The sequence below is a fragment of the Micropterus dolomieu genome, linkage group LG19 (genome assembly GCF_021292245.1).
Source record: "Micropterus dolomieu isolate WLL.071019.BEF.003 ecotype Adirondacks linkage group LG19, ASM2129224v1, whole genome shotgun sequence".
Classification (NCBI taxonomy): Eukaryota; Metazoa; Chordata; class Actinopteri; order Centrarchiformes; family Centrarchidae; genus Micropterus; species Micropterus dolomieu.
In genome coordinates, this window is record NC_060168.1 from 27,407,417 (window position 1) to 27,435,233 (window position 27,817).

General features: G+C 42.6%; 3 protein-coding genes and 2 long non-coding RNA genes across 6 annotated transcripts in view; 3 read left to right on the forward strand and 2 right to left on the reverse strand.

The window, feature by feature from the left end:
- LOC123957995 overlaps positions 1-27,817 on the forward strand; it is a 147,203-nt gene that overhangs the window by 67,301 nt on the left and 52,085 nt on the right. The window lies entirely within an intron of this gene.
- On the reverse strand, positions 477-1,431 carry LOC123957994. The gene is made up of 3 exons (XR_006821960.1): positions 1,268-1,431; positions 960-1,030; positions 477-748 (listed from the first exon to the last, which is right to left on the reverse strand). It is a non-coding gene; the product is annotated as an uncharacterized LOC123957994 (long non-coding RNA).
- On the forward strand, positions 2,793-11,746 carry prr5a (proline rich 5a (renal)). 2 transcript variants are annotated; one of them, XM_046031154.1, is made up of 11 exons: positions 2,793-2,990; positions 4,222-4,364; positions 7,995-8,120; positions 8,218-8,298; positions 8,900-8,948; positions 9,129-9,186; positions 9,295-9,386; positions 9,515-9,655; positions 10,772-10,907; positions 11,016-11,294; positions 11,387-11,746. In XM_046031154.1, the coding sequence occupies exons 2-11, from the start codon at positions 4,222-4,224 to the stop codon at positions 11,674-11,676; spliced, it is 1,395 nt and encodes a 464-aa protein (XP_045887110.1). In that variant the 5' UTR covers positions 2,793-2,990; the 3' UTR covers positions 11,677-11,746. The 2 variants fall into 2 exon arrangements, with proteins under 2 accessions (XP_045887110.1, XP_045887109.1); XM_046031153.1 differs by lacking the exons at positions 2,793-2,990; positions 4,222-4,364 and having other exon boundaries at positions 7,727-8,120.
- LOC123957993 (transmembrane protein 60-like) lies at positions 13,955-15,286 on the forward strand. The gene is made up of 2 exons (XM_046031155.1): positions 13,955-14,152; positions 14,403-15,286. Exon 2 carries the CDS (start codon positions 14,485-14,487, stop codon positions 14,887-14,889), a length of 405 nt encoding a protein of 134 aa, XP_045887111.1. The 5' UTR covers positions 13,955-14,152; positions 14,403-14,484; the 3' UTR covers positions 14,890-15,286.
- LOC123957991 (lysine-specific demethylase RSBN1L-like) lies at positions 16,479-26,201 on the reverse strand. The gene is made up of 8 exons (XM_046031151.1): positions 25,626-26,201; positions 25,246-25,371; positions 24,110-24,798; positions 20,804-20,941; positions 20,539-20,681; positions 20,207-20,374; positions 19,777-19,888; positions 16,479-19,023 (listed from the first exon to the last, which is right to left on the reverse strand). Exons 1-8 carry the CDS (start codon positions 26,113-26,115, stop codon positions 17,302-17,304), a joined length of 3,588 nt encoding a protein of 1,195 aa, XP_045887107.1. The 5' UTR covers positions 26,116-26,201; the 3' UTR covers positions 16,479-17,301.

Consider the following 27,817-nt stretch of genomic DNA (forward strand, 5'->3'; position numbering starts at 1 on the left):
CACACACACACACACACACACACACACACACACGCGACATAAGAAAAGGACGGGTGGTTTTTCAATGAAACCTCATTCATCTCTGAGTAACCCCTTCACCCCAATGCAGTCACAATACCTTCTGGTGTCACAGAGCCACAAGACTTTAAAGTTTACAACATCGTTGGACAGGTTGGAGCAATGTGTTACAACATTATTATTTTGTGCATTCAAACACTGGTCAAATCCATAGACCTGTATTTTAAATTCTATTGGAGATCCCAAAGTTACGAGGGTGAAATTTGTATTAAATGATGGACAAGACATTGTTGGAGCGGTGCAGCCATGAAAACATGGAGTCCTGGGTTTAAATATTCACTCGCTGTAAACGAGCTTCAGTGAAGCGTTGAGATACTGTCAGACAATGTGGAATCTTATGGTTTATCCAAACTTAAAGCTACTGAAAGGGGACATCAAATGAAACTGGATGATAAGGGTTCAAATTACTAAATTCTTTAATTTATTTTTCTCATTTCACTTTTTGGACTGTGGGTGACAGACGTGTATCCCAGCATGCACCAGGTGAAACATTGAAAACCACCCTGGGACAGTTTGTCAGTACATTACAATCCAATCAACTTCTATATCAGATGCATAGGTCCATATCAGTAAAATAATACACAGATACACTCTCTCTTTTGCATGCTGACGTGTTTAAATCAGTGTGTTCAGTCCACCTGAACAGAAAAGCAACGGGAGAAGATCCAGGCTGGGGAGAGAAACACACCTTTACTGTGATAGAGACTGACACACTTGCATGACTGAAAAAACCCTGGATTTCTCTCATAACTTTAACATCTGTAGGACGGTGAGACCGGTGCAGCCTTGCACTACCGTTAGTTAATTCAATCTGCACACCTGAGCCTCACTTGAACGAACAGGAGCTTTCAGATAAAGGAGTAGTGTGCTCTGTAACCCACCTGTCCGAAGCACTTGGGTGCAGAGCTGCTCCTCTCTTCGGCGTTACTGGACATGATTTCAGAGCTCTCCTCTAAGACAAACAGAAACGGGCCATAGTTAATGTAGCTAACGCTAAATAGCAGGTGTTGTCAGCTCTCATAACCGCCCTCTATTCCTCTATTCGTGCATAAGGGAAACTTCCTTTTTAAAAGCTAATGTGAAGCTAACGTCTGCAGCAGGTCAAACTGGCTTTACTTTCAATATTACATTAGCCGTGACCATAAGCTGTTGTTAGTTAGTTTGCGCATCCACATAAATCCAAACTCACTCGTTAAGATTCCTCACAAGTGAGTTTTGTGTTGAATTAGCAGCCGGGGCACCGAGATATGTGGTACGTTAGCTAAACCAGACGAACATCTGAACTTCCCGCTCTGACAGAAGGAGGAGGAGTTTATGCTGCTTTTGTGTCCTGTCGGAAAACATGAAACTTTAGTGTTCATTTTGTCATGGCGAATTTTATTGTTTCGTCAACACTCGTGGTTTTATGGCACAACCAGCCTTAATCATTAGTGCGTTATCCCTGATCTCTTCTGTCGATGGTGCACATGATTATCAACAATAATACTAAATTAGTCTGATATAGATCGCGTTTTTAATTACTTATGTGCCAATTTATTTATTTCTACATACAAATGTTAATATGAAACAATGATATTTTCTCCATAGCTTCCATATAGAATGACTCAGTGACTTCAAAGCAATACTAACAATTATTACAACACATAGTAGCATAGTGGCAGTTCATCTGCGGGCTTGAAAATGGGAATTTACGAGACAGACCTGAGTGAACATTACATTTATGGATCAGGCAGATTCAATGAAGAGATTCATAATAAATCTGATACGCGCCATGTTTTTCTCATCTACTGTTACTTGGGAGTGGTTGTAAATTCGTAATAAAGGACAATATGTAAAATTAAAAAGGATATTTAATGTTTCCACATTTTTTTTCTTAATTTCAGTATGTGACTTCCACTATTAGGCCTCCCTTGCTTTTCACACGTTTTCACTTAATTATCAAAGTCTTCTTGTCACGTGACAGAAACGTAGCCGATTGTCCATTTGGGTTATACAGTGTGTTTATGTTAATGTGCTCCTGGTTTACTGCGTGCATGTCATGGTTTGGTTTTTGTTTGCCAACCAGACAAAAAGGTAGCCTCATATATTTACTGATATATTGAGGAGGCAACCGAAACGTGTGCCTCAGTTCTTATTGCGTGGTTTTTATACCAGTGACGTTTCTCACGAGACCCAGTTATTTACATCACGACCCATAGAAATAGGGGATTATTTGCAAAATGCTTTGACAGATGGCAAAACACCCACTGTGTTACACGGCATTGGGGTCAGTCCTGGATACTATGCTTTTATTACTACCTCCCACTCTGTTTATGTAGCCAAATTCATGCATGAGACCAAAGCAACGTGGCACGTGCAGGCCTTTCTTTCTCCAGTAATGTCTGCGCACCTGCATGGAGCCCAAGTTGTGCTATAGCGCAAATAGCATCCAGTAGCTCCTGTTTTTATTTGTAGAGGGCTGCGTGTTTGGTGCTACGTGCCAGTGGATCTGTCTCCGTCGGCGTTTTAATAGCCTGTTTGATTATCAAGATGAAACATGTCTGTCCAGAGCATGACAAAACTCGTGCTTATGTGTTTTTTCTTGAACCCCCCTCCTTTGCATAAAGCTATAAACCACAGTGCGCGTACACGTGCTCCTGGCGGCCGCGTCCAGGTTTGCTTTGCATCTCGTCAAAACAAAGCGGGGGCGAGCCAGAGAGAGAGAGAGAGCTAGCGAGCGGCGGAGCATGCTTCATGAATGAGTCCCCCTCCACCACCGCAGGTCGGACCCATCCTGATGCCCGTGTGGGTGCGCAGACCGGCGGGGAACAGTAGAGGAGCCAGTTGCTGATGAGCCCGGACAGCAAACACATCCCCTCTGTACTACATGAGCGTTTCATCCCAACAGGAACAACACGACAGGATCAGGAACGGTGAGTGCGGGCTACAGTGGGCGGGTAGAGGCGCATGACATACGGCAACTTTGTGGCCATTATAAGAGACTACAGCTTTTATCCATCGGTGCCCACCTAGGTTTGTACACGAGGCAGTCACGTTGCTTACAGTGGTACTTTGCCCCATTCTCTCGTCCACACAGGTAGAAAAAATAGAAAAACATCCACGTACGCACGACTGCCTGTATAGTCCTCCGTGTAGGACAAACATGGACTGTTGATTGCGCGTCTGGCCGATTGATTACCTATTTGGTGGAATAAACATGAGGGCGTTCGCACAACGGGTTAGGAACAGGCCAGAAGAGCGCCTGAGACTAATAGAAATTAAAAGTGGCTCTGACCGTAGTCGCCCCTAAAAAGAAAAGGAGGAGGGGTGTACAAAAGCAGAAATGCCCACACTGGCGTGGCATGGCATGTCGGGTAATAGACAGTGTGTAGTCTGCTTCTGGGGCTCTGGCTGAGATGTGATCTTACTCCAATAAAACTGCAGGCCAACCCTTGTGAAAACACACTAGTCACCCATTTTATCACTGGCATGCATGGTGGCAGTGAAGGAGGCTGGTGTTGTGTCTTTTGTCTGAAGAGTGACAGCCCAGACTGTTGTTCTCCCCTCTGGCCAGGGGATGGTGCTTTACCATGAACGGTGTGTTTCTATGGCGAAGACACCCAAACAGACTATAATACTGTAATGTCATACTCCAAGAGGGAGGATCTAGTCTTCCTGGCTTTTACAGGAATAATTCATTCACACACACACACACACTCATACTGTACATGCACACGCAAGCAGTTCCCTTTTTTTCTCTCTCTGATGTAATGCGTGTGTGTGATTGTGGTAAGGTTGGGGCGTAAGGTTGAGCTCTGATTGCAAAACACTCTCAACCAGTGTGTTGAAATAACAGTCCCCGAAGGAATAAGGAAGCAGAAAGCACCCGGCTGATTTCACACTATAATGTGTGGCTTGAGTGTCTCCTGCGTCCCCATGAGCGTAAGTTTAATTTGTGTGTTTTTAGTGCTCCAGTATTTCATTCATTGTCTCAAGGTAAGTGGTATATAGCTATAGGCTATGTCAGGGCCTCACACATTTTTCACATAGCCGCTTGATCTACTTGTGATCACTCCTGTACGCTGTAGGCGCCTTGGATGATATGTTTATCTTCAGTCAAACCTTAACAACCAATTTTTCCATCATCTCCTCTCTTGTGTTCAGATGCTTGATGGACTCCGGCGGAGGCACGCCTCCCGGCCCTCCTCCCGGCCCTCCTCCCGGCCCCTGTCACTCAACTTCAGCACCTTCTCGGCCCCTCCCCCGAGTCCAGACATGGACAGCAGCAGTGAGCATCCAATCAGGAGGTAAGGCTCAGTTCATGGGATTAACAGCATCCTGGAAAAGGCCTGAAATATTAATTAGCATTCATAAAAAAATCCTCCCATCTCTCCTCCCGGAAGATTTCATTAACCGGCTGAGCTGGCTTGCAACACATGTTGCCCTAATGATAATGATCTCCTGGTGGGACGTTTGATTGACACATTTCCTTATGTGTGTAGCCTACATCTCATCAGTTTGCACACTTGCCTTCCGTGTTTTCTGTGTTTGTGTGTACGTGGGTGGAGAAGGGGGTCTGTTGTTTACTGCCGTGCTGTCAGCAGAGAGTTCCTGGACTGTGTGGGTTTGAACTCATCATTTCTTCTTCTTCTGCTACTTTTCACCAGTCCCTCCTGAAAATATGCAAACCGTGCTCTGTGTCTCATTTCAGTTCAGGACTTTTTGATTTTTTATGAAAGCAGGTATTCATTCATTTAAAATTGCCATCACAGCTGCCCTTCTGAATTGAGTTAGGAGGGTAGGTTGTCTCATACAGAGCTAGACTGACAAACCGATGGGCCCAATATATTAGTTTATTGCAGATAGGGTAGCATGGGGTAAGACGCCCCCCTGCTTAATTCTAATATATATATATATATACACTGGTAGTGTGATAGTGTGAGGTAAAATTCTGAGGTTATAAATTTACATGTGCTCACATAGCTAGCTGGCTAGTGCTTATTTTACCTCAGACTTTGTGCTAATGAAGTTTCTAGCAACCTCACTGTTTAAAAGTCTTGACGAATAAATGATAGGAGAGCTAATAACATGAGGCAAGGCAAGTTTATTTCTAAAACATTGGTCTATCACATAATCCCGTTGTTTTTAACCAGCTACTTGTAGTTTATTTTATCTGTTTTATCTATTAAAGTGATTTCACACCATGGGAGGGGGCATCTTACCCCAGTAGCTGGGAAAATGCGTTTTTCCTAAAAAAAAATTATTTGATTAAATACAAATTAATTTGTCAAATGTAGGTATTTATTTTACTTTATAATATGTAACCCTAAGCATAGCCATCTTTATGATACAAAAAAATCAATAACATAACAACATAACATGTGCTTTTATGTGTCTGCAAATACACATTGAGCAAAGGGGGGGAGCGTCTTACCCAAAATACCCTATATGGCAGGCATCGGGCCAATTTTCTTTCAAGCCGTTATATGGCGGACCAGAACAAAGTCAACTTAAAATCATATGTACGTTTAGTTCAGTTTGGTACTGTGCGGGACTCCCGTTAGGTAGATTGTAAGATCGATACCAACTTACTGTGGATATTTTTTTCTCCCTTGTTAAACAAATTGAATAAAAGGACACTTTTGCACATGCTCACAATAAAGCATGTGCTGCAGTGTGTGTGTGCGCGTTCCGGCGCGATCCGCATTCATAAACGTATGGACACATATATTCATTTTCCTGAGGAAATTCAGGGGAATCTACTGATGGCTTTTTCAGAGGTGTGTCAAGCAAGCCAGAGGCTCTTGTGAATGTCCTTCAGAACTCTTCAAAGTAAAACCTCTTAATAAACTCGACATGAAGCATTGCTGCAAAAGACTTTCTCACGCTTTTATTTTAGAGGCACAATCACTTAACAGGAAGTGATTGTGTGAGTAACTGTAGCTGTCATGACTGAGATCTATTTCAGCACCAGCCGTTATCGATTAATTTATTTTATATTTTTATGCTATCAAAGCAATCTGGCCATGGGCCAGATTTTGCTGGTGGGCCGGTTCTGGCACGCGGCCGACCACTGCTAGGGCTATATGGTATCAGTATGTCAGCTGATAAGTAGGTTCCATTACATTGTTTGTCCACCATGGAGCACTGATGAGTTCATTTTTCGTCGTGTTTTTTTGTAAATTACTATTGGCTGATACTGTTATCAGATTTTTTAGGTAGGCTTAATAGTTTAACATTTTGGAAAATATCCTTATTCAAATTAGATGAGGAGATCAGAATAGATATACCAGATTATCTAGCCAGCAGCCAGTTAGCTTAGCTTAGCATAAAGACTGCAAACAAGGGGGAAACAGCTATGTTACACCCATAGGGTGCTGACTTAAGGGGGTGACATATTTTAGAAATAATTTACTCTGAAAGAATAAAAACAATACATAGCAATGAGTTGACTGGTCCTCAGTGGTTTTACTTGTTCTGGTGTTCTGAAGAACGCAGCGCAAACCCACAGTTTATATAATTGCAGTGACCTTTTAAATGCCAAATTGAGTTGTTGAGTTGTATTATTTTGTTTCATTAAATTGAAAGAGGTCCAAAAAGATGCAAGATAAAGTGCATACCTATAAAATAACACACAAGTGAATGGATAGTTACATAAAAATATTCTATGTGCCACACTGGCCTTGTTCTGTCCAAAGGTAACAAAATCCATTTTCCAACATTCCAGTATTTTTTATCCATGGAGAGATCCCCTGGACTCTCCTCCTGTTGCCTGGCAATTTCACTGTAACGTGACTCCAAAAAGTCACAAGAAATAGTTCAGGATATAACCCCCCCCCCCCCCCCCCCCCCCCCCTTTTTTTTTTTTACCTGTGGGCAGAGCCAGGATAGCTGTTTCCCCCTGTTTATATGGTAAGATTGTTATATGGTAACGGTTGTTTCTAGCTTCATATTTAGCATGCAGATATGAAAGTGGGATCAATATTACAAAAATTTCCAAAGATAATAAACATATCAGTGTGTCCAAAAATGATGCACAAGACATTCAGAATATTTGCATTTGATGGGACAGTGCAGCCATAAATACATGAAGTCCTGGGTTTGAATCTCTCTAAGTGTGAACATCATAGTTTTCATAGTTCAACCAAGCGGATACACAATAAATATGTGATGATGATTTTTCCAATCTTAAAGCTAATTAAGGGGATATAAAAGAGAAGAAACTGGATGTTTAAACTCTCAAATATCAATATCATTATCGGCTTCCAAGATCCAGCATTGGTCGGGCTGTACGCTCACAAGGGGAGAGCAGGAAAACCTTCTTTATTGTCCCGTACTGTGTCACCGCTTCCTATCCCTGTTGTTGTTGTTGTTAATAAGCCGGACAACTTCCTCCTCCGCCTCCTCGCAGTACAGTGACAAGCACAACAAAGTCCTCTGCTGCTTCAGTCTGCTTACCCTGCAGTTCCTCTGGCATCTGTGTTCTGCATAAATATTTGTTTGTATCAATGGTTGTATTGTACTGAAAGAGAGGCAGAGAGGGAGGAAGAGTATGCCCCCTATCAGTGCATGTGCCATTGTTTTCTCCTCTTCTGAGACCTCGGGCAGTGCGGTGGCCCACCTCTCGGCTTGGCTCCACCCATCCTGCTCTTAACGTGCTGCCCCTCTCTCTCCATGCATCATTCTGTCCTACTTCTCTCCTCCTCTCTCACCGGCCGCTCTTTGTATTGTCATTGTGCTTTTTTCCCTCTGCGTTCTCTTATAGCTCTCTCTCTCTCTCTCTGCTTATGTTCTCTACCTTTCCCCAGCTCCAGATCTCCTCGGGTTTCTTCTCTGTGTCACTGCATGTCCGCTCATAGCCTGACCTTCTTTCTCTCCTATCCGGTACTTAGTGCATACTCTGTTTCTTTCCGCTTCCTCTATATCTCCCTCATGAGGACTCTGCACCGGCTGAAGCTGATGAGCTCTCCCAGCCTCAGCGAGCTGGGGAGGAGCGAGAAAAGTTCACCAGAGGACAGAGGGGAGAAGCAGAAGAGGGCAGGAGCCAATGCCACCTGGAACAGGTACACCGAATACAATCCAGGTGCAGCATGTAGTGGTTAAATGCATTGTGAACAATAATATAGACCAGTTTGTGTGTGTTTGTGTTTTATGTTGCAGCATTCACAATGCTGTCATAGCAGTCTTCCAGAAGAAAGGTTTGGCAGATAACGAGCTCTTCGTCCTCAATGAAGGTGTCCGGTAAGTTTCGACAGCCACAGAAACAGCCACACACACTCACGCACAGTAAAGAGAAAGCTTCCTTATTTTAGACCGTTGATGTAATTTTGGGCTAAAATTAGTATAATTACTGTCTGTCCGACGTTTGCTGACTGAACGTTTCCTTGTGAATGAGTTTGTTTGTGTGTGTGTGTGTGTGTGTGTGTGTGTGTGTGTGTGTGTGTGTGTGTGTGTGTGTGTGTGTGTGTGTGTGTGTATGTGTGTGTGTGTGGGTACTGTATGCAAGGGCCTGGGGAGTCATGTGGTCATGCCAGATACCTTATTATCTAGCTAAACCAGACCCATCACTTCTGTCACATCACCCTCCGTTATAGCCCAGTAAACATGTTTTCATGTGCAGCAAAGCCACGAGGAGGTTGACACACATTTCTTCAACTCTCGATGGTCAAGCAGGAAAACTGTATGCTTAGTAGATTGCTTTATACCCTGTGGTTCTATGTCATGTAAACTACACGGTCACGTGTGATTAAATGCAGGTTGTAAACACCTTATTCACACAGAAATGAGAAAATAGCTAACAGTGGTTGCATACTGTCCATCTTATGATTATTTGTTTCCTCAGGCATCTGTTGAAGACTGAGCTGGGGTCCTTCTTCACAGAATACCTACAGGTAATAAATAGGCTGTTATTATTTTATTATTGAATGAAATGGTAGCATTGGGATTAGCTGCAAAAACATTGAGATGACACTTAATCATATATTGCAGCAGACGTCTTTTAACAGTAGTTGTCACTCTGTGGTGTGGAGGTGTCTCTGTATTTAATGGCCTCTTTTCACTGTACTCTACAGAACCAGTTGCTGACAAAAGGCATGGTCATCCTTCGGGACAAGATAAGGTTCTATGAAGGTATGATTGATTGGATAAATGGTCTGAATATATTTCGTAGCGGTCTGTACCTGTGAATTAAGCTTTAATCAACTGCATTTCTGACTTGTTCCTGTGTGATTGATGCAGGTCAGAAGTTACTCGACTCTCTGGCAGAGACCTGGGACTTCTTCTTCTGTGATGTTCTCTCGATGCTGCAGGCCATCTTCCATCCTGTTCAGGTACACAACCCTCTTGCTGTTTTTTTCTGTCTTTGCTGCCCAAAGGATCAACAACTATCCAGTCTTGACTGGATGATGATCACTGTTCTGCTCAGTTCTGCTGTTTTGTGTGTCCCCGATGTGTGCAGGGTAAGGAGCCCTCTGTCCGACAGCTAGCTCTGCTTCACTTCAGGAACACCATAGTCCTGAGTGTAAAGTTAGACGACGCCCTGTCTCGACCTCGGGCCCGTGTGCCGCCTTCTGTTACACAGATGCTGCTTATTCTACAGGTAGGGCTGCAGGCGTCAAACTTAATGGCATGTTTCCTCGCTCACTGTTTGTTTTTTCTTTCAGTTCCCAGCAAGGCAAAACAGCAACAAATCATATTTTGGAGCTTTGCACGTGGTAGTTTCCAAGCACAGTAAAGTACTATTACAGATAATTAACGCCTGCAGTTTTGTATCTTCTGTCCAGCTCCAGTCTGTATCGTGTCTTGCATCTACACATAAATACTCACATTAGAATGAATAGCATAAAATAAAGCTATTAAAATTCTAGTCAAAAATATTTATTTGTTGCATGTTCAAGTGCATATATCTTAACCCCTTAACACTGATTGTCGCAAATTTGCATCACACCTCTTCCTTTCAGACTGCAGCTGAGATAGCATATGTATTTCCCCAATGCCTGTTTGTACATATTCAATACATACCTGGGAACCTTTTGCAAGCACTGGTTTCTCGTTTATGCCTGTTGTCTCTAATTTGCATCATACCTATTTGTTATTGTGAATAAATTCAGGCATCAATGGGTTAAAGAAGTGCATACTTGAATGAATCCAAACCAGGTTACCTTGTAATTGAGTAAAATGAATAATGAGTCTGCATTTAATGTTTTTATTATCAATTGATCTGGGGTTGTTTTTTTTTGTTTGTTTCTGTTCTTAATTATTAACATGTAGTCAATAACATGTCAAAAATCTAACTGTAGTTTCCATCTCAAGTTACCACGGACTCTTTGTACACATATTTCTGATTACTATTCTTATTTGGAGCCCACAATGACATTTTATTATTGTTTACCCCCATTCCTAATATTGTTTTATTGTATCTTATTATTTATTAGTTTGTTATTGCTTAGTGCCTGATCTACAGTCATAAAAAACAAAGTTACTCACTTTCCACTCAAGTGAGACTCATACAAATACTCACATTTGAGTGCTCCAAGAAGAAAATGTAAGACATATTCTGTGAGTTAATAATCAAAATTGTCATTTATTATTTTTCTCATGGTCTTGATTGCTTACGCACCAAGGAGCAGCTTTAATTCAGACCAGCAGAAACAATCCATTGGTGTGTTTGAAGCCTTAAATTCACACTTTGATCCCTGCTTCTGTATGTGTTTAGGGGGTCCATGAGTCGCGTGGTGTGAATGAGGACTACCTGAGGCTCGAGTCCCTGGTTCAGAAGGTGGTCTCGCCCTACCTGGGCACCCATGGGCTTTACTCTGGAGATGGCGCTGAGGCCCATTGCTGTGTTCTGGGTGAGACAATCTGGGCACAAACCCAAAACGTAGAGTAACACTGGCATGTGGCTGACAAGTAACATAAATTAATCAACACCTTCACCAACTTTTCCTCTCGTCTTTCAGAGAAGTGTTTACCGTGGGGCTGGCCCAAGTCTGCAGATCAACCGTGTAAAAACCCTGTGGTACGATCAAAAAGCTACAATATCCCTCTGCTGCTGACCCCGGTGGCTGAGTATGACCCAGATGCCAGCTCTGTTGGCAGTGGAGGAATCCGCCGCCACTCGGCCTGTGAGATTATATCATGCCTGGAGGAACAAGGACTGGCCTACGCTGACCTGGCTTCAGGATCTGAACTGTCTGGCCCCTCCTCCAACAGGCTGTGCGTGGGCTCTCAGTTCAATGGTATGACGCAGATTAAGACATCTGATGTTGGTTATTGTGAAACATCTAAATGTAATAATCCATATTTATCCAGTATACCCTCTCATTCACAGGTATTTTACAAGCAGGAGCGAGCGCCATGGGCTTGCCTCTTTCGTCTCCGTCCATCCTTCCCCTTCATTCCTCAGGAGCTCTCCACGGCACCGAGGCCACAACAACAATGACTGATCTCAGTAAGGGTGCATCCTCCACGCCACCCAGTGAATCATCCAGCCCTGAAACCATAATTGGACAAGTGCTGGAGTCTGCAGACTCAGACTCAGATGGGATATTTATTGATTTCCCACCTCACTCCTCAGAGGCTATGGGGTACAGCCGCGAGAGCAGGCAGAGCACTGTGTAGCTGTAGCCCACACAGTGTGTACGGTAATAATCTGTGCGAAAGATTAAAGAAATCATGCGTATACATTTCATTAAATGGGTACCATCTTCCTTTCTTACTTTAGTACGATGAGTTTCCATGATGTGTCCATTCAAAGTGCTTTCACTGGTGAGTGAAACCCTCGCAACTTTTTAAGAACTAAGAAAATCATGTTTTTCCAACAAAATACAAAGCAAATGCCAGTGGAAGTGTTATTAAAAGGACTGACAATGTGTCGCCAGGTTTTCAACTTGAGGACCCTCTAGTGTGTGACTTTATCCTCAGCTTTCAAAGGTTATATTCTATATGTTTCTTATTGGCAACTCATTCTATGAAAAGACCAAAATCAACAATGATCTCTCTCTAGCCAACACCTGCTTCAGCTTAGTCCACTACCACAGGCCTCAAATTTTGTACAAGAACTACTAAAAACACATCAATGAGCCGCGCAGTTGCACTGACATGTTTCTTCGTTTGCATGAACGTAGGCACTGTAGTTTATTGCTGGTACTGTAAACACTCACTAGATGATCAAATGTGTATTAATCTGCGGGTGAAAATAGTCCCAACAAATACACTGTTTACTCCTAACTTAAGTCATTTAACTAAACTACACTGCCCAGCTCTTTTTTATTTGATTAAAAACCCATTTTTTAAGAATTATGTCTCTAGTAGGAGCGAATGCGCGTTAGTGTTACGGATGTGCTGGGGAAGTCAGAAAGTATTGAGATATTGTTGGTTTTGGTATTTTCATGAGATTTGTTGAAAACATCAAACACATACAGTATAGTTAATGTTATCTTTTAACCCGTAGAGAAGCACTGAAAAAATTGGAGTTATGAGGATTTTCACGCAGTACCAGTTTCTTACTTCTGCTAAGAAGATGGCTGTTACAACCACCATTTACATGGAGAAATGACAGAAACCTAACATATTTATCATGGACGTGTTTTGTATATGTGTACTTTGAACTTCACAGCAGTTTTATATTTTCTGTTAAGCTTTGTTGTCTGCCTCGTGGCAGTAACACAGTAATGAGGTCTTCTGCTCTTCACTTTTGTACGACATATGGACTGTTGAATTGTTTTTATTGTCAGCGGCAGTCATCGAGCGCTAATGCAAAATTATCCTCTTAGAGCAAACATCAGTGTGACAGCATTTGCTTTTCTGTATTAGCTGTGTACAGCAGGAGTTTGAGGAATGTGACGATGTTTATTGTTTACATTTGACAAAGACATGAACATTTTGGCTGAATGTCGTCTCACACACTGTATTTTGCACCACCACTACCTTGTAAATAAAAGTGCATTGTTTTTTAGGACAGCTAGATAGTGTAAAGTGAGCTTTTACCTTTAAATGGATTGAGATTTTAATAAGGGCTTTTTAACTGAATCTTTTTCAAATGATGTTTTACCTCAAGCGTTTTGTACTTTACTTTTTTTGACAATCTATTATGTCTACAGAGTTGTACTTTGTATTAATTTGTTATACTAGCCCAGTAAAAATTAAATAAATTTTAATAGTATTTAAAAACATGGGTTATCTCCTTCTATTGAATATTAAATATTGATTCATTATAGATATAATATTTTCCCTCATTAAGATTGGCATGTGTATGAATGGCTACACAGACTACTAATTTGGTTGGCCTTTAAGAAGAGGTGTGGATTTACAGTAGCAGCTGGAATTATTTTTACCTCTTGGTCAAGCTCCATTAAGCCACCTATAATCAGTGCCAGCCTGGCAGTCATCATGAGGTCAAATCCACCAATATACCTCCCACCCTCATCTCAAGTTTTTTATATTGTATACTAATGTTAAAAAAAATTTCAAGTCTAAAAATACTGGTATCACCCCAAATAACCACCATGTGTACGTTTTTTTTTTTTGTAAACCCACATCAGGTTGAGCTTCAGGTTCATTCTTGACCTTGGCACTTGTAAATTCTTAACTCAAGGTCCACTTCACATCTCTCAACCACCTTTATCTGCAGATGTGGGGAAGAAATCTAGCAAATGGACCTTGAGTTAAGATTGTTTTTTTTGTCAAATCCCTGCCAGGCTGCTAAAATCCCCAAATTTCCAGAAAAGCTACAGAAGGCATGAACTGTGTTCTCAATTGTAGCTAAAGCCCTTCTATCAAAGTAAAATACATCACCTAATAAACTCGTGCTTTTGTTTTGAAAAGGTGTAGCGGAAGCCTTGCATTTATATATCAAAATAAGATATACCAGTTGATTGAAAACATTCTTTTGTTTTGTAAAGACTGACCGGAAGCCTTGCAGTTTACTTCTGGCGGAACACTAGCTTGAACTAGCTAAAAGCTAACTACACCGCAGTCCTCCCTGTGATCGAGCCGCACTGCTGTTAAAACTAAGTCGTCTGTTTAAAAGTGTCGACATTCGTCTTGCTGGTGAAGAGTCTGTCTTTCAAACAGGTTGACTCTCCCGGTCGGCTTGGTAAGACATCTTTCTTTGAACAATGCTTTTAGTTGGGTTTCGCAAGTTAGCTGTAGTAACAGCTAGCCAGCAGTAGCTTCAGGTCTGCACTAAGTGGAAGTAACAGCAAAATCATTTCTCAACCAGATACACGTGTGTGAAAGCCTGGACGTTAATGGGTGCGAGTTTGGGTGGTGTAAAAAAAGTTAACTCCGTCATGACATTAATCAGAGAATGAACCTGCTGTGTTGTGTTTTGGATTTATTTTCAGATCACTCTGTGTGTCACCTTGGCTGTGGTCCTCAGTTTCTCTTGTGTGTGGATGATACCGGCTCTGAGCCAGTCCTCTGTAGATGAAGATGTCCCTGGCCCAGCGAGTGCTCCTCTCCTGGATCTTCGCACTGATTTTCCTCATCATGCTGGTCCTCAAGCTGGACTCTAAGATCCACTGGAACTGGTTTCTCATTTTCCTCCCTGTCTGGACCTTTGACACCATCCTCATCCTCATGCTGATAGTGAAGATGGTGGGGCGGTGCAAGCCGGACTTTGACCCCAGGGATGGCGAGCAGAGCCTTAAGAGGAGGTTGTGGTACATGACAGCCCTGCTGCTGAAGCTGGCCTTCTGTCTGACACTGTGCTCCCACCTGGAGAAGCTCTTTGAAATGTGGGTCAGTGTGGTGTGTGTCCCCCTGTGGGTGCTGCTGGGTGGGGCGCTGGTGGAGCTGGGACACAGTGTTTTCCACTACAGGAGGGACTGAACCTAGGGACGGTGCAATAAATGGTTTTGAAATGTTATATAGGGGACAAGTACATTTTACACTCGAGCACCTCTCGCTTGGTATGCACAATCTGTTCCATTGGAACCAGGGCTGATGCTGACCTAATTAAGTGGCTGTGGTTTCTTTGTCAATGTCATAAAAGTAACTGTTTCTGCTATAAGTTACATTTAAGTTACAGCAGGTTGAGGGCTCAATGAGTTCTGCAGTGTGGTTTACAGGTTTTATATATGGGGGTAAAGAGCACTAATATCAGATGTGAAATCTGTACCTGGAAAGTTGGAGATGTCATTCTGCAGTACCATTGGATCTTCGTTCAAAAGGGAGAGTTTACGTACGCACGGTTTGGCATCACTGAATAAATCCAGCCTTCACATTGTTTTGACGTTCATGTTACTGCCTACTGGTGCGTCTTTAGGCTGCATGAATTAATGACATGGTGAACTGGGCTAGAGGATAAAAAGACTTTCACTGTGTATAAGCTGGATCTATCACGTGAGACTGGGTTTAACAAATGGAGCTAAGCAACTGAGGGCCACATGATCTGTCATTGTGATCCAAAATCAGTCTCTTTCTGCACTACACATTGGTCTCCACTTCACCCATATGTACTATAGTAATGTCTAATGTGGGATCCTTGTGACACTGAAACTATCCAATATTCACTTGCATGCACTGTGTGCCACATTCCACCGGTTTGTGAGATCGCTGTATCACTACTAGAGCATTTCCTCACAGCTTGCATATGTGATGGTACACACATGATGTGTTACAACTATTTGTTCATAACCATCCCAGGATGTCCTTCTGCCACTGAAACAATTTTTTATGTCCTGGGGATAAATTTTTACGTGTGATCAGAAAACATAAAACCAGCCAGATGAAAGTCCCTGTTACAGAAATCAACAGGTTCATCTCAACTCACCTTGTCGGGCACAGCTCAGTATTGATACACTCAACTTATCAGTGTAAGCTGGACTTCGTCATTTATATTTCAGCGTCATCTTTTTTCATTTCCATCAGCCCGTTCAGAGCAGGCCAGATTTGAAGGGCTCTCCACTAGTTACATTCATTTGGTAGACGCATGTGTCAGTAAGTGCATTTAACCTGTTTTAGCCGCACTTTATAAGCTTCAGATGGACTGCTGGAGTGTTAAATAGGCCTTTTGTTTGACTTGTTTAGGAAAAGCACAGGAGTTAATAATGAAATCAAAGATGGCTGAATTCCATTTAGCTGCTTCAGTTTCAGGACCCTGGGATTGTGCACGCTGGCTCACTGGGACACTTGAATAGAGTGGGCTTATCATTAATGTTCGTTGGAACACCTGTGCTTTTCCCACTATGACAAGTCAAAATGTCTGCTGTGAAAAGGGTCAGCGTGTTACATGAGCATTTCACATACTTGCAAGTGAGCATGTTAGCAGTTAGTTAAAAGTGGACATTTTGAATTACTGTGGCACCAAATGTCATGGCAATCAGTCCAGTAGTTTTCAGTGTCGGATCAACTGTAGACCCAAGCTGCCTGAAACCTTAATGATATGAAATGCAGGAGAGACATTAACACTAAGTCAATATTTTTGAACCATTTATTGAGAGGTTCTGATCAGAGTATAAATCACACTACCAAGTCTTATCTTAGGAAATAAAATGTATTTACAACAAAATCTTCACATACATTGGTTTTCAAATAAAAACAGACAGTAAATGATATAAATAAGTTCTATGGAAAATAAAACTTGTCTTACAAAAAATATATGCAATTTCTGTATACATTTTCTCACATTGGTGCCAATAACATCTATACTGTACAGTTTTGGTACATACAGTATCATTTACAGCCCTGTGTGAGTCAAACAACGTCCAGTCTGAAAACAACTACTTGTTCCGATTTTGGAGTGTTATAAACAACAAACCCCATCGACTAAAGCAACACGGCAAAGAGGATTTCAGCGGGAGCTCTGTGACTTGCTGAAATATCCCAAACAGTGAATGTAGGTAATTTCTATAGCAGGGAGTAAGTATGGTTGTTTTCCGATTGGCTAGTTCAGTACCTAAAATAGGTGCTTTAAAAGCGAAGCTAAGTAGTGCACAGGCGCTGATTTCATGGATCACACAACATTTTATATAGAACCTACGTACATTCGCTAACAAATGTGAGGTGAGCTACTTAGCTTACCTTCTTAGGCACTGATAAAATACTTGGAGAGTGCATCCTTTTTTCACTACGTCACTGGCATAATGTGGCTGTGTCAGCAAAGTAATGGAATGCACCCTGCTCATCTATTACAAATTAGAAAGACCAGTTGATGTCTGGAGGAAGGATGCATTTCCAAATACTTTAACAAAGCCTCAGCGTAAGTTGTACAGTAAAAAAAAAAACAAGACATCTAGACATTCATATTAAGAAGTCTTTCTGTGTTTGGGGTGTGTGTGTTTTAAGGGGTTGTTTTAACGAGTGCTGCTGTGGCCGAGTGTCCTGTAGGGGTGTGGCAGCTTTTCCCTGCACTGTGTCCTTTACTTTTGGTCCTTTAGAGGGCACAACTGTCCGACTGTCAGATCCAGGTTTAGAGGATGAGCCTCGAGGATCACTGTGATGGTGGGCCTTAGGCCTACTGTCTGTGAAGGAAAGGGCCAGAGTTTGGTGAGCCTCCATCGGCTTAAAGAGGTCAAAGGTGATGAGCGTCCGTGGTGGTTTGTGTTCTGGTGGCGCAGAGCCAGAGGCAGACTTCTTCCTCTCCTCTTTACTGTTGATGTCTTTATCCTTCTTTCCGTCTTTCTTTACCTGAGTGTTCACAGGTTTGGGAGTGCCCATCTTCCCATCCTCTCTCCCTGCCTTTGCCTGTGCCCCCTGCGTACTCGACGTGTTGCCCTCCCTGTGGCCACTTTTGTCCTTCTTCCCGTGCGAAGACTTGTGTTTATGCGAACAGGCGTCCCGCGCCCCCTCCCCGTCTGGCCGTAAGTGAGACGCTCCCTGGGTGCCTCCCTTCTCCTTATCGCTCCCTGCGTGCTCCTTCTCTCTCTTGACATGGGGTTGTGTCTTTGAGTCCCACTCCTTGGCCCACTTCTCGTCTCTCTGTGCAGGCAGGGAAGTTTGAGAGGCTTTGCTGCCCTCTTTTGTCCGCTCCTCGTCCTCTTTTCTCCTCATCTGTGGCAATGGCTGCGTCGATGTACTACCCTCTCTTCCTCCCTCAGCCTTAACTTTCTCCTGCTCTCTCACCCTGTCCTTCTCCCTGTCTTTCCCCCTCTCCTTTTTATCCCTTTCCTTCTCTTTACTCCTATCCTTGTCCTTCTTCTCTTTCTCTTTAACCCGCTCTTTTTCATCTTTCTCTCTTTTGCTTTTATCTTTTTCCTTTTTGATTTGTGGTGTGTTGTAAGTGCTCGTTATACTATCTTTAGTCTTGTCTTTCAGACCTTGACCTGACACAGTTGTCTTTTGCTGCCTCTCTTCCTCCACATCATTCTCCTTCCTAATTTGCTGTAATGACTTAAAGGATGCACTGTCCACTCCACCCTCCTCATGGCCCTTCTGCGGTGTCCGGCATGTGTCTGCATCTTCATCTCCCACTCCCATACCTTCCTCTGTTCCACCTTCTTCAGCTTTGGGCTCCATTAGTGTGTGAGGGAGTACACCTTCATCTCTCTCCTTCTTGACAAAAGGTAGAGACTGTGTCGCTGACTCCTTCATCTCGGCTATGTTCTCTTGCTCTTCCTCCTGGAAAATCTGTGTGGGAGTTTGTGAGGGCGACCCCTCCCTTCCCTCAATCTCCTCATCCTCCAGCTTTGTCACCATCTGTACAGCAGGGCCACACTCCTTCCCCTCAACCTCCTCGTCTTCCTCCTCTTCTTTGATATGAAGTGTTACTTCTCTAGGCGCACACTTCTCCTCTTCCTTCAACTCTTCTTCCTCCTCCTCCTCCTCCTCCTTCTCTTCGTGCTCGTGATACTGTTTGAGTCGGATATGCCAGGCCAGACTGCAGACAGCAGACACAGTTTTGAACTGGTGGACAACTCCTCTGGGAATGAAGTAGATGTCATCGTGGTAGAGTTGGATTCGAGCGTATCGGATGCCCTCCCTCCTCAGCTGGTTCAGCTTGGCATCATCGATCCACTGTACACACTGTGGAGGCAGTAACAGGAACACATGAGATTCAGTAATGTCTCAATAAAATGAGCAAATACTTAAATTATTGCATTGTAGATATGACATCTGATTCAGATCATGTATTGCACAGGCGAACAGTATTATACTAAGGAATTCCTCTACTCTAAATGTATTACAGAGAGACAATGTTGGAGGTCAAAGAAAAGCTCTGGGTTTTCAACTGTCAACTGCATTTCCTGACTTCACTAGGAGACAATGCAACAAGCTGTAAACACAACTTTGACATATTAGCAATGTATAAAGCTGATATGGTGAAAATGTTAGCACAGAGTTACTCATTTACACTTTCAGCAGACCCTTCATTTGGAGTTGTGTTTATGGCCACCTGGCAAATGTTCACCAGCTGATCGGTTTGGTGCTCAGTAGGTAGCGTACAGTGGGTTTATCAGAGCTTTTTTCACTAAAAACAGCTGCATGCTGCTAAAAAGCAGGGTTGACGAGTGGTGAGAGCGAACCCAGCTCGGGCTATAAAACCAGAACAATGAGCTGAAACACATGATAAAGCTCAGCAGAGCTGAAGGGAACTAGAGTTGTGTGTTAATTATCTGTGGATTACATTACAAATAGTCATTTGATTTACTATTAATATAAACATGTTGATTAGTGCAGCTGTAAGGGATGTTTAAATCTCTTGATCTCACAAACCGAAAGAACAGATCTATTTATACGGCTGTATAGTACTAGACACAGTTAACAAATCTGACCCACCTGAGACAGCGGAGGTTCGTGGAGGTCCAGCTGCAGCCTCATGACCACATCTGGGAAATCTCCGGCGTGGAAACACACAACATCTTTGGTGATCCGGGCAGGAGCATAACTCCTGCAAGACAATACACAAAGTCTTGTTTACTGACACGAGTTAAAAACAGACGTTGTCAACCTCCTGAGATTGACATGTTCCCCATAGTTTATTATTTCACAGTACTCTTAAATCTGTAAACAAGTGTTCTGTTACCAGTGATTGTAACAGAAGTGTTGACCGTCTACGTTGTGTTACCTTCTGCTCTGTTACCTTTAACATTTTTAACTGCCTATAGCGCCAGACCAAAGGTGCTTTATCACAGTTATGTGGGCAACACGCTGTCAGGCTGTGTGTGTACTACGTATGAATAGGTAAAACATGTCACTGTGTACTCACTCCTCTCCGCAGCGCACAGCCTTCAGCACACCTACAGCAGCAGTAGTTTGTCTCTCGAACCCCTGACCGATGTGGTCCGCGTGGGCTCTCGTCCGGTCCTCAAACAGCATCTCTCTGGGCTCACTGGCCCTGGGTAGATACTGCAGGTTCTTTATCTCATTGGTGGACCTGAAATACATTTATTCAACAGGATATGTTCAAGGCATGTTTAAGTTCATGTGGTGTGAAAGATGAGCTCAAAGTAATTCACAAATGAGCTTTCTTTATACTATTGGTGAGACAATAACACCTGCACACTGGCAAACATTTACACACACAATATATTAACCCACCTTTTCCTTTTGAATGGTGATTTTGGCATGTCTGCCATGGGGATCATCTGTTCTCCAGGTCTGACCCACATGATGGGGCCGTCGTCGCTCTCGGTGGGGCTCTGCAGCCGCAGACTGGAGAACGTTCCCCAGGGAAGAGTGCGCTGCATAAACACAAGGTGAGAAACTTGGGAGTTACAAAATGACTCATAGCCATACAGCAGGAAGAGTGAGACATTCCCACATCGTCTGGCTGTCGGGGTGTTTACATAACAAACACACTAACCTCCAGAAAGGGAGATTCCTCTAACATGCTGATGAACTCGGGGAAATAGTCTCCAACCTCTTCGTCCACAGCCCCAACCAGACTGACCTGCCGCATGGCCCCGGCACGGTACGTTCCCTGGGAATATGTCCGCTTCACCTTCAGGAGGGACCACAGAGAAGAAAGATCAGAACCTCATCCGGCGGGTTTCGCAATATCAGATCTAAAACTAAACCCAACATGTACTTTACTGCCAGTTGAGACCTTTTAAGAAACATATGCAGCTTTTATAGATAACATGTTTGTCTAACAATCAGGGCTAGCACTGTTGGTGTGTTCTTAACATAAATAGTGTGACCTTTTCAGTGCACCTGCCGTTGATAAAGCACTCATTAAGAGCACCGTCAGCATCTGCTTGGTAGTTAGCAGGACCTTAAATGCAAAGATTTAGGTCTTTAGTGGAACTTTAAGACGCTCGGCAGCCATCAAGAGAGGCAAATGTCAACACACGGCACATTAAAGACAAGCTATTGTTACTCTGAGGAATGAAAGACTGTCTTGTAGAGAATTAGTGAAAAACCAACTGAGCTTTTCAAACACTGTCAAATCTAGAAAACAGGAAGACAAGAAAATCAGACCCCTGGTGCACTCGAGTCCCTCATCAGACATTTAGGCTCAGCTGAACGTTCAAGTGTGAATGGGATTTCATGAAGCAGGGAGGATGCCTCTGAACAGCTCATACACCATTAAGTGTGTCAGAATCAGAGAGATTCGGCTCTGATAACAAGTTTTAGTTTGTGGTACTGCATTGTTATATGCTGCAAGATGTACAAAATGTATTGTGTGTATGTGGGGAGGGGGTGACAGTGGTGTTGATATGATAATATACAATACATTTAAGCTGTATATGGATGTATACATATTAGAGAGAGCTTAATTCATTTTACTGGACTCCCAGCACACTTTACATTTTACTTCAAACTGGACAGAGATTTTACCTCTGTAGAGACAGCGTTAAAGAGTATATGAGGTCTTTTCCTGACAATTTATTGGCTTTTTAAACAAAATGTTTGATGGCCTGTTCCTAGCAGCAGGTTTCTAGCTGCTTCTTATCACTGCTTTCACAAAATGACTTTGGTAACAGCAATGGCAGTGTTTGTGTGGTTGTCTACTTCTGTACTTTTTTGCACTTAGTTTTTATTCATTGCTGCACTTTTCTGTATATTATTTCTGACTCTGTAAGTCAATGTGCCTCTCTGAGACATTAAAGCTTCCTTCTACATACACAGCAAAACAGTAATTATCCTACATGTAGAGTAAATGAAAGTGCAAAGTACAAATGACCGCAGCCCATTAATGTTCGTGCACTATTTTTTGTTACTATGAAAAAACATGCACAGACAGGTGCGTCAGTGTTACAAATGTTAGAAAATATAGAGTACAATCTAATCTGAGTATTAAGGGGTGCATCACTTTGTGGGACATAGTAGTTAAATGCTGACACCAGATGCTGACTATATTCATACGACCCTGTAAGTGTCTATTTAAAGTTAGTACACTTTGTATCCTCTCTCAAAGTGCACTTGACTTTGTTAACCACTTCAATAAAAAATAAAATAAATTCAAAGTCAAAACATGCTGTAGCATCACAAGATGCCGTTTGCCATCCTCTAAAACGGCGATTCTCAAAGCGAGAATTGAAGATCCCCGGGGTCTGTGACACACAGACACTGTGACAAAACCGTGCTGTGTTTTAAAAAGTGCATATTTCAGGCTTTTGGGCCAAGCTCCACAATAAAATACATGCAATACTGTGTCCATTAATCCCACATGTAAGCTTAGTGCCAGTAGAAACTCTCCGTCGGTCTAACAGCAAACGTAACCATGAATCACTCAGTCACAACTCGAGGGGCACTGAACACTGCTGGCATCGAAAACACAGTCCATATCATCAAGTGACGTTAAGCCCCAACCGGCTATATTAAGAAAATATGCTGACAGTTGTCTCGAGTTTGGTTTTATTGAGAACAGCAACAAGATGAAATCCACCATCTGCCCCTACGTTGGTAGCGGAGGAAGTCATGATGCCAGACGAGCTGAAGCAATATCTGATTACAAAGCGCTTGGAGTACGATCAAGGGAGACCGTGGAAAAATGGCTTGAATAGTTTTAGGTTTTCCTGACCTAAAGTGATTCTCTATATTTCTAAAAACATGTTCAAATCATGCTAGAGTACAAACTGTGATGGAGGTGTAGGGGTAGACCTCATGTCTGACTTTTCTTCATGTAAAATATCAAGTGCTGTCTCCGGTGGATCAGATTTCTTAATCGCAGCTTAGTTTAGGGAAGATATAAATAGATATTTACTAATTATTATTACTAAATCATTTGAAAGGACAGCTCTTCAGACATGTGTGCTTCATTATAAAAGTTGACATATATTTTTAACATGGAAAACACTTGTGAACCAAAAAATAAAAGTGGATGTTTCTGATTACAAATCTTGTGACATTTCATAAAATGTTCTTTCTACAAAAAAATCCAAGACTCATGCTTTATTAAAACATTTATCTCAAATTAAGCATTATGACAAAATTGTATTTAAATATTGTCAAATTAACTCGTATCACAGGATTTCAGATTAGAAAAATCAGTACACTCTTTCAATTAAAAAGTCAAAGATAATTATTTCCAACCTATTCAGCTCAGAAGGAAAGTGACCAGAAACTCATAAATAAAACAAAAACATCAAGTGAAAACAACACCTTCAAGATTATCACTAACAACTGTCAGGAACTGGTGGAGAAGTAAAGAGACCACCAATGACTGAAGAGAAGTAGACGTTTTCTCATTTTTGTAAATTTGGCGCCCTACTAGAAAACAGCCATCCCTTTACAAAGCATGCACTAATTGTATTTCATTCATAGACCATTACACTTTCTTCCGCAACTCCGACTGAAGGTGCCATAATGTCCATCAAGAACAGAGGAGCTTTTCAAGAAACCATTATGGTTAGCGACAAACAATGTGACACCACTATGGCTTATTGCTCCACAAGACTCCGAAACACTTTGAACACAGGAGTAAAGATGACTCGAGGCAGCGTGAAAACCTCGACAGTCTGGACAAAGACTGACACACATCATCATCAAAACTGTTGATGATGTGCTGTTTCAGCTTGTGGCAGTTCAGTCTGTGCTGCTCACACCTCCTGACTACAAGGTGACACTTCACAGTACCAATGTGGACAGTTTAGAGTCCTGTCACACACACAGCCTTCTTACTGTGCTGTCAGAGGAAAAGTAAGACCAGAAACAAGCATCCTACCTGAGAGTGGAAGTTGGCCATGGTTGTCGTCTCGATGTCCTTCTTCCCGAGCACCTCCATCTTCACTGGCGCATTGGGGAACTTGTAGGAGAAGTAATCCAGGAAGTCTGGGAGGTAGGAAGCCGCTCCATGGACGATGCCCATCACAAAACACGCAGCCTGGGCCTCGTCTTCGCTGAACGACAGGGTCACAAACTCCTGGGCAAAGCGCTGCATCTCAGCCGGAGACAGGCAGGAGAGCTGCTCGGAGTAGGCGTGCGCCACAGATGCCCCTCCGTTGGCCTGCTGCTCGATGTGGATCAGGGGGCCAAACTCCAGACCAGGCAGGACCGGCGCTGGCGTGCAGTGGAGCGGGGAGCTGTAGCCGAGCCGGCCCCTGACCACGGAGGAGATGGAGGCAGAGGTAGCGGCAGTTTCATGAGGATCCTGGTGTTGTTGTGGTGGTGCTGCGGTGGTGTGGAGTAGACTGCTGCTGTTAATGCTGTTGTTCCCATTAATTCGAGTGAGGAAGTCGGGCAGAGCCAGGGACACTCCTGAACACACCGTCTGGCATGAGCGGTGATACATTTTGGGTCGGCTGTGCCTCTCCTTCACCCGCTCTCCATCTTTGTGCTTCTTTTTCTTCTTCTTCTTGAGTTTCTTCAGTAGGAGATCTTCCTCTGAACCAGCTGCGGGCTTCTCCATAGACTCTGTGATGGAGCATAAAACATTTTACAGAGTAAGTACGATGTTGTGCATCATTTGAGGGTTATGCAAAAAAAGCAATAATTTTAAATCTGAACTTTGACAACTTTTTTTGTGTTAACTTAAGGTGATTTGTTCAACTAAGTTATGTGTTCATGTAACAGTAAATTAATGTATGGTTAGTATTTGCATGAACTTTAAATGTATATTCCATTCAAAAATATTGTACATATTCAAATATTTCAGATATTTAATCTTCTGCTCTGCTTTGATTGTTTTCTATAAATAGTATTTGAGAAGTGACTTGAGCAAAGTTGCCTCTATCACATCTCCAACACTGTATACAGGCAAAACCGATTTAAGAGACTAATGTACTTCAAAATGTTCTTCCCAATTAATAATAAAAAAATCACTTTTCATCTCAACAGGTCAACGTTACTTTTCATCTCTACCTTTTGGTGGAGAAATCACTTCTCCGTTTTCTCTTGCTATGTCATGTACAGGTGGCATTTTGTGGTTTTTCCACTCTTTAGTCTTCTCCTTTTTCTTCTCCCTGTCTTTCTCCTTCACACGGTGATCTGGGACGAGCAGAAGAGGAGACAGAGGGAGGTGAAAAGCTGCCACATCCATGCTGAGTAACATAACTGACGAACAAACATTTCCACGTGTAAATATCACCATCTGGGCCTAATAAATACTGGGGGCCTATGGTAGAGACAATTATGTAATAATTTAATAAATCATTTTATGACAGTACTGCTTCACCTACAGCTTGTAATTTGACAGTAAAGTGTTTAAACAGGCAGTGAGCAGGCTGACTGTGCTGTCCTACCTCTCTGTAGCATTTTCACGTCGCCGTTCTCGGTCTTTGTATGGCAGCTAGCAGGGCTCACTCTCTCCACACCAGCGGCTGAGCTCCGCTGCGCTTCACCGCTTTTCTCCTTCTCCTTGTGTCGCTTCTCTTTTGCCTTTTTCACTTTGAGAGGCGAGGCGAGGAAGTTGCTGATTTTGAAGATTTTCCGAGCGGGGGTCGCGGGCACCGCGGCGGCGGTGGAGTGGCTCGCCTTGGCCGGGCCGAAACTCCATTTCGCTGGGCTCCCACAACTCTGCTTCCCGTTGTGTTTTTCCCCTGCGCACACCTCTCCGTTCAGTTTCCTGTGCTTCAGCCCCTTCTCCTCCACCCGGACCTTCTTAGGGGGCGGTGGGTAAATGTCGCTGGAAGACTGCGGTCGGCTCTCCGGCGGCCGTTTAGCTGTCAAGGGTTTAGGGGAATTTGTTTTGCTGTTTGCTGCGAAATGCATGGAGTCTACGGCCTCGGCCATCTTGGAAGTTTCTATTTTTTACGGTCAGACGTAACTGGTGCGTGAGAGCAATGCCAGGGGCGGGGCTTAGCGAGTACGTCAGACGCACGGAGGAGGGAGAGCAGCAGACAGGATTGTTTACAGCCTGCAGGACAACACAGTGTTGTACTGCTTACTGTGCAGGTGCAACTGTGCAACCATGAACATATCAGAGGAGTGCTGCTGACAGAAGGGAGCATTCATGATCTCAATTGTTTGTCAGCTTTTCTGTCTTGTGCTGAACAATCAGTTTCAGTTCTCAAACATGGAGGAAAAAACGTGGACATTTTGTGATAATGGTTACAGCTGTTACACCCAATGAATGGTTTTCTTGTTCTGCCATAAACAACATTAAGTAGCCGAAACTGAGATTTTATGTTTTCATAAGTAAATTTTGAGATATTAATACAATGTGTATTAATTTAACAAAACAATCAGCCAGCAACTTTTTAAGCACATTGTGTGTTCTATGACAATTTTTATCAAATTTTTCTGATAGACAATTTTTTTTTTAAATGTCTCAGAAGTCCTCATGTATATTTTGTTGTACTTTATTCATCAAATACTTTTAAACTAGTTCAGAATCAGAATGAGGTTTATTGCCAGGTACATTTTCACATAGGAGGAATTTGCCTTGGGTATTGGTGCTTTCAGTGGTACACATGAACATAAATATAGAAATACTATAATACTAAGACAAAAATGCAAAAGAATATACAGGATTAATTAACAATTAACAAGGAATGTGCAAAAATTCTCAATTATAGAAGTTATTTATCAGATTTGTGCTGTTTGTGAGGAGATATTGTCCAATGTCCTGACAACTAGGTATTGTTACATTAAATTATTCATAGTTGTCTATAAGTTGCAAATGTATAATATGTATATATTTCATGGCACTATTGTCTCAATCTGTCTGTTTTGTTTATAGTGTGTATATGTGTTCTCTATACTGTACCCTGTGTTTGATTTTATTATAATATTAATTATTGTAATATAATTAGAATATCATCAAAAAGTTGATTTATTTCAGTAATTCCATTCAAAAAGTGAAACTTGGATATTATATTCATTCATTACACACAGACTGATATATTTTCGAAAATTAGAATATTACTAAAGACCAATACAAAAAAAAGCATTTTTTTTGCAATGTTGGCCAACTGAAAAGTATGAACATGAAAAGTATGAGCATGTACAGCACTCAATACTTAGTTGGGGCTCCTTTTGCCTGAATTACTGCAGCAATGCGGCGTGGCATGGAGTCGATCAGTCTGTGGCACTGCTCAGGTGTTATGTGAGCCCAGGTTGCTCTGATAGTGGCCTTCAGCTCTTCTGCATTTTTGGGTCTGGCGTATTGCATCTTCCTCTTCACAATACCCCATAGATTTTCTATAGGGTTAAGGTCAGGCGAGTTTGCTGGCCAATTCAGAACAGGGATACCATGGTCCTTAAACCAGGTACTGGTAGCTTTGGCACTGTGTGCAGGTGCCAAGTCCTGTTGGAAAATGAAATCTGCATCTCCATAAAGTTGGTCAGCAGCCGGAAGCATGAAGTGCTCTAAAACTTCCTGGTAGACGGCTGCATTGACCTTGGACCTCAGAAAACACAGTGGACCAACACCAGCAGATGTCATGGCACCCCAAACCATCACTGACTGTGGAAACTTGACACTGGACTTCAA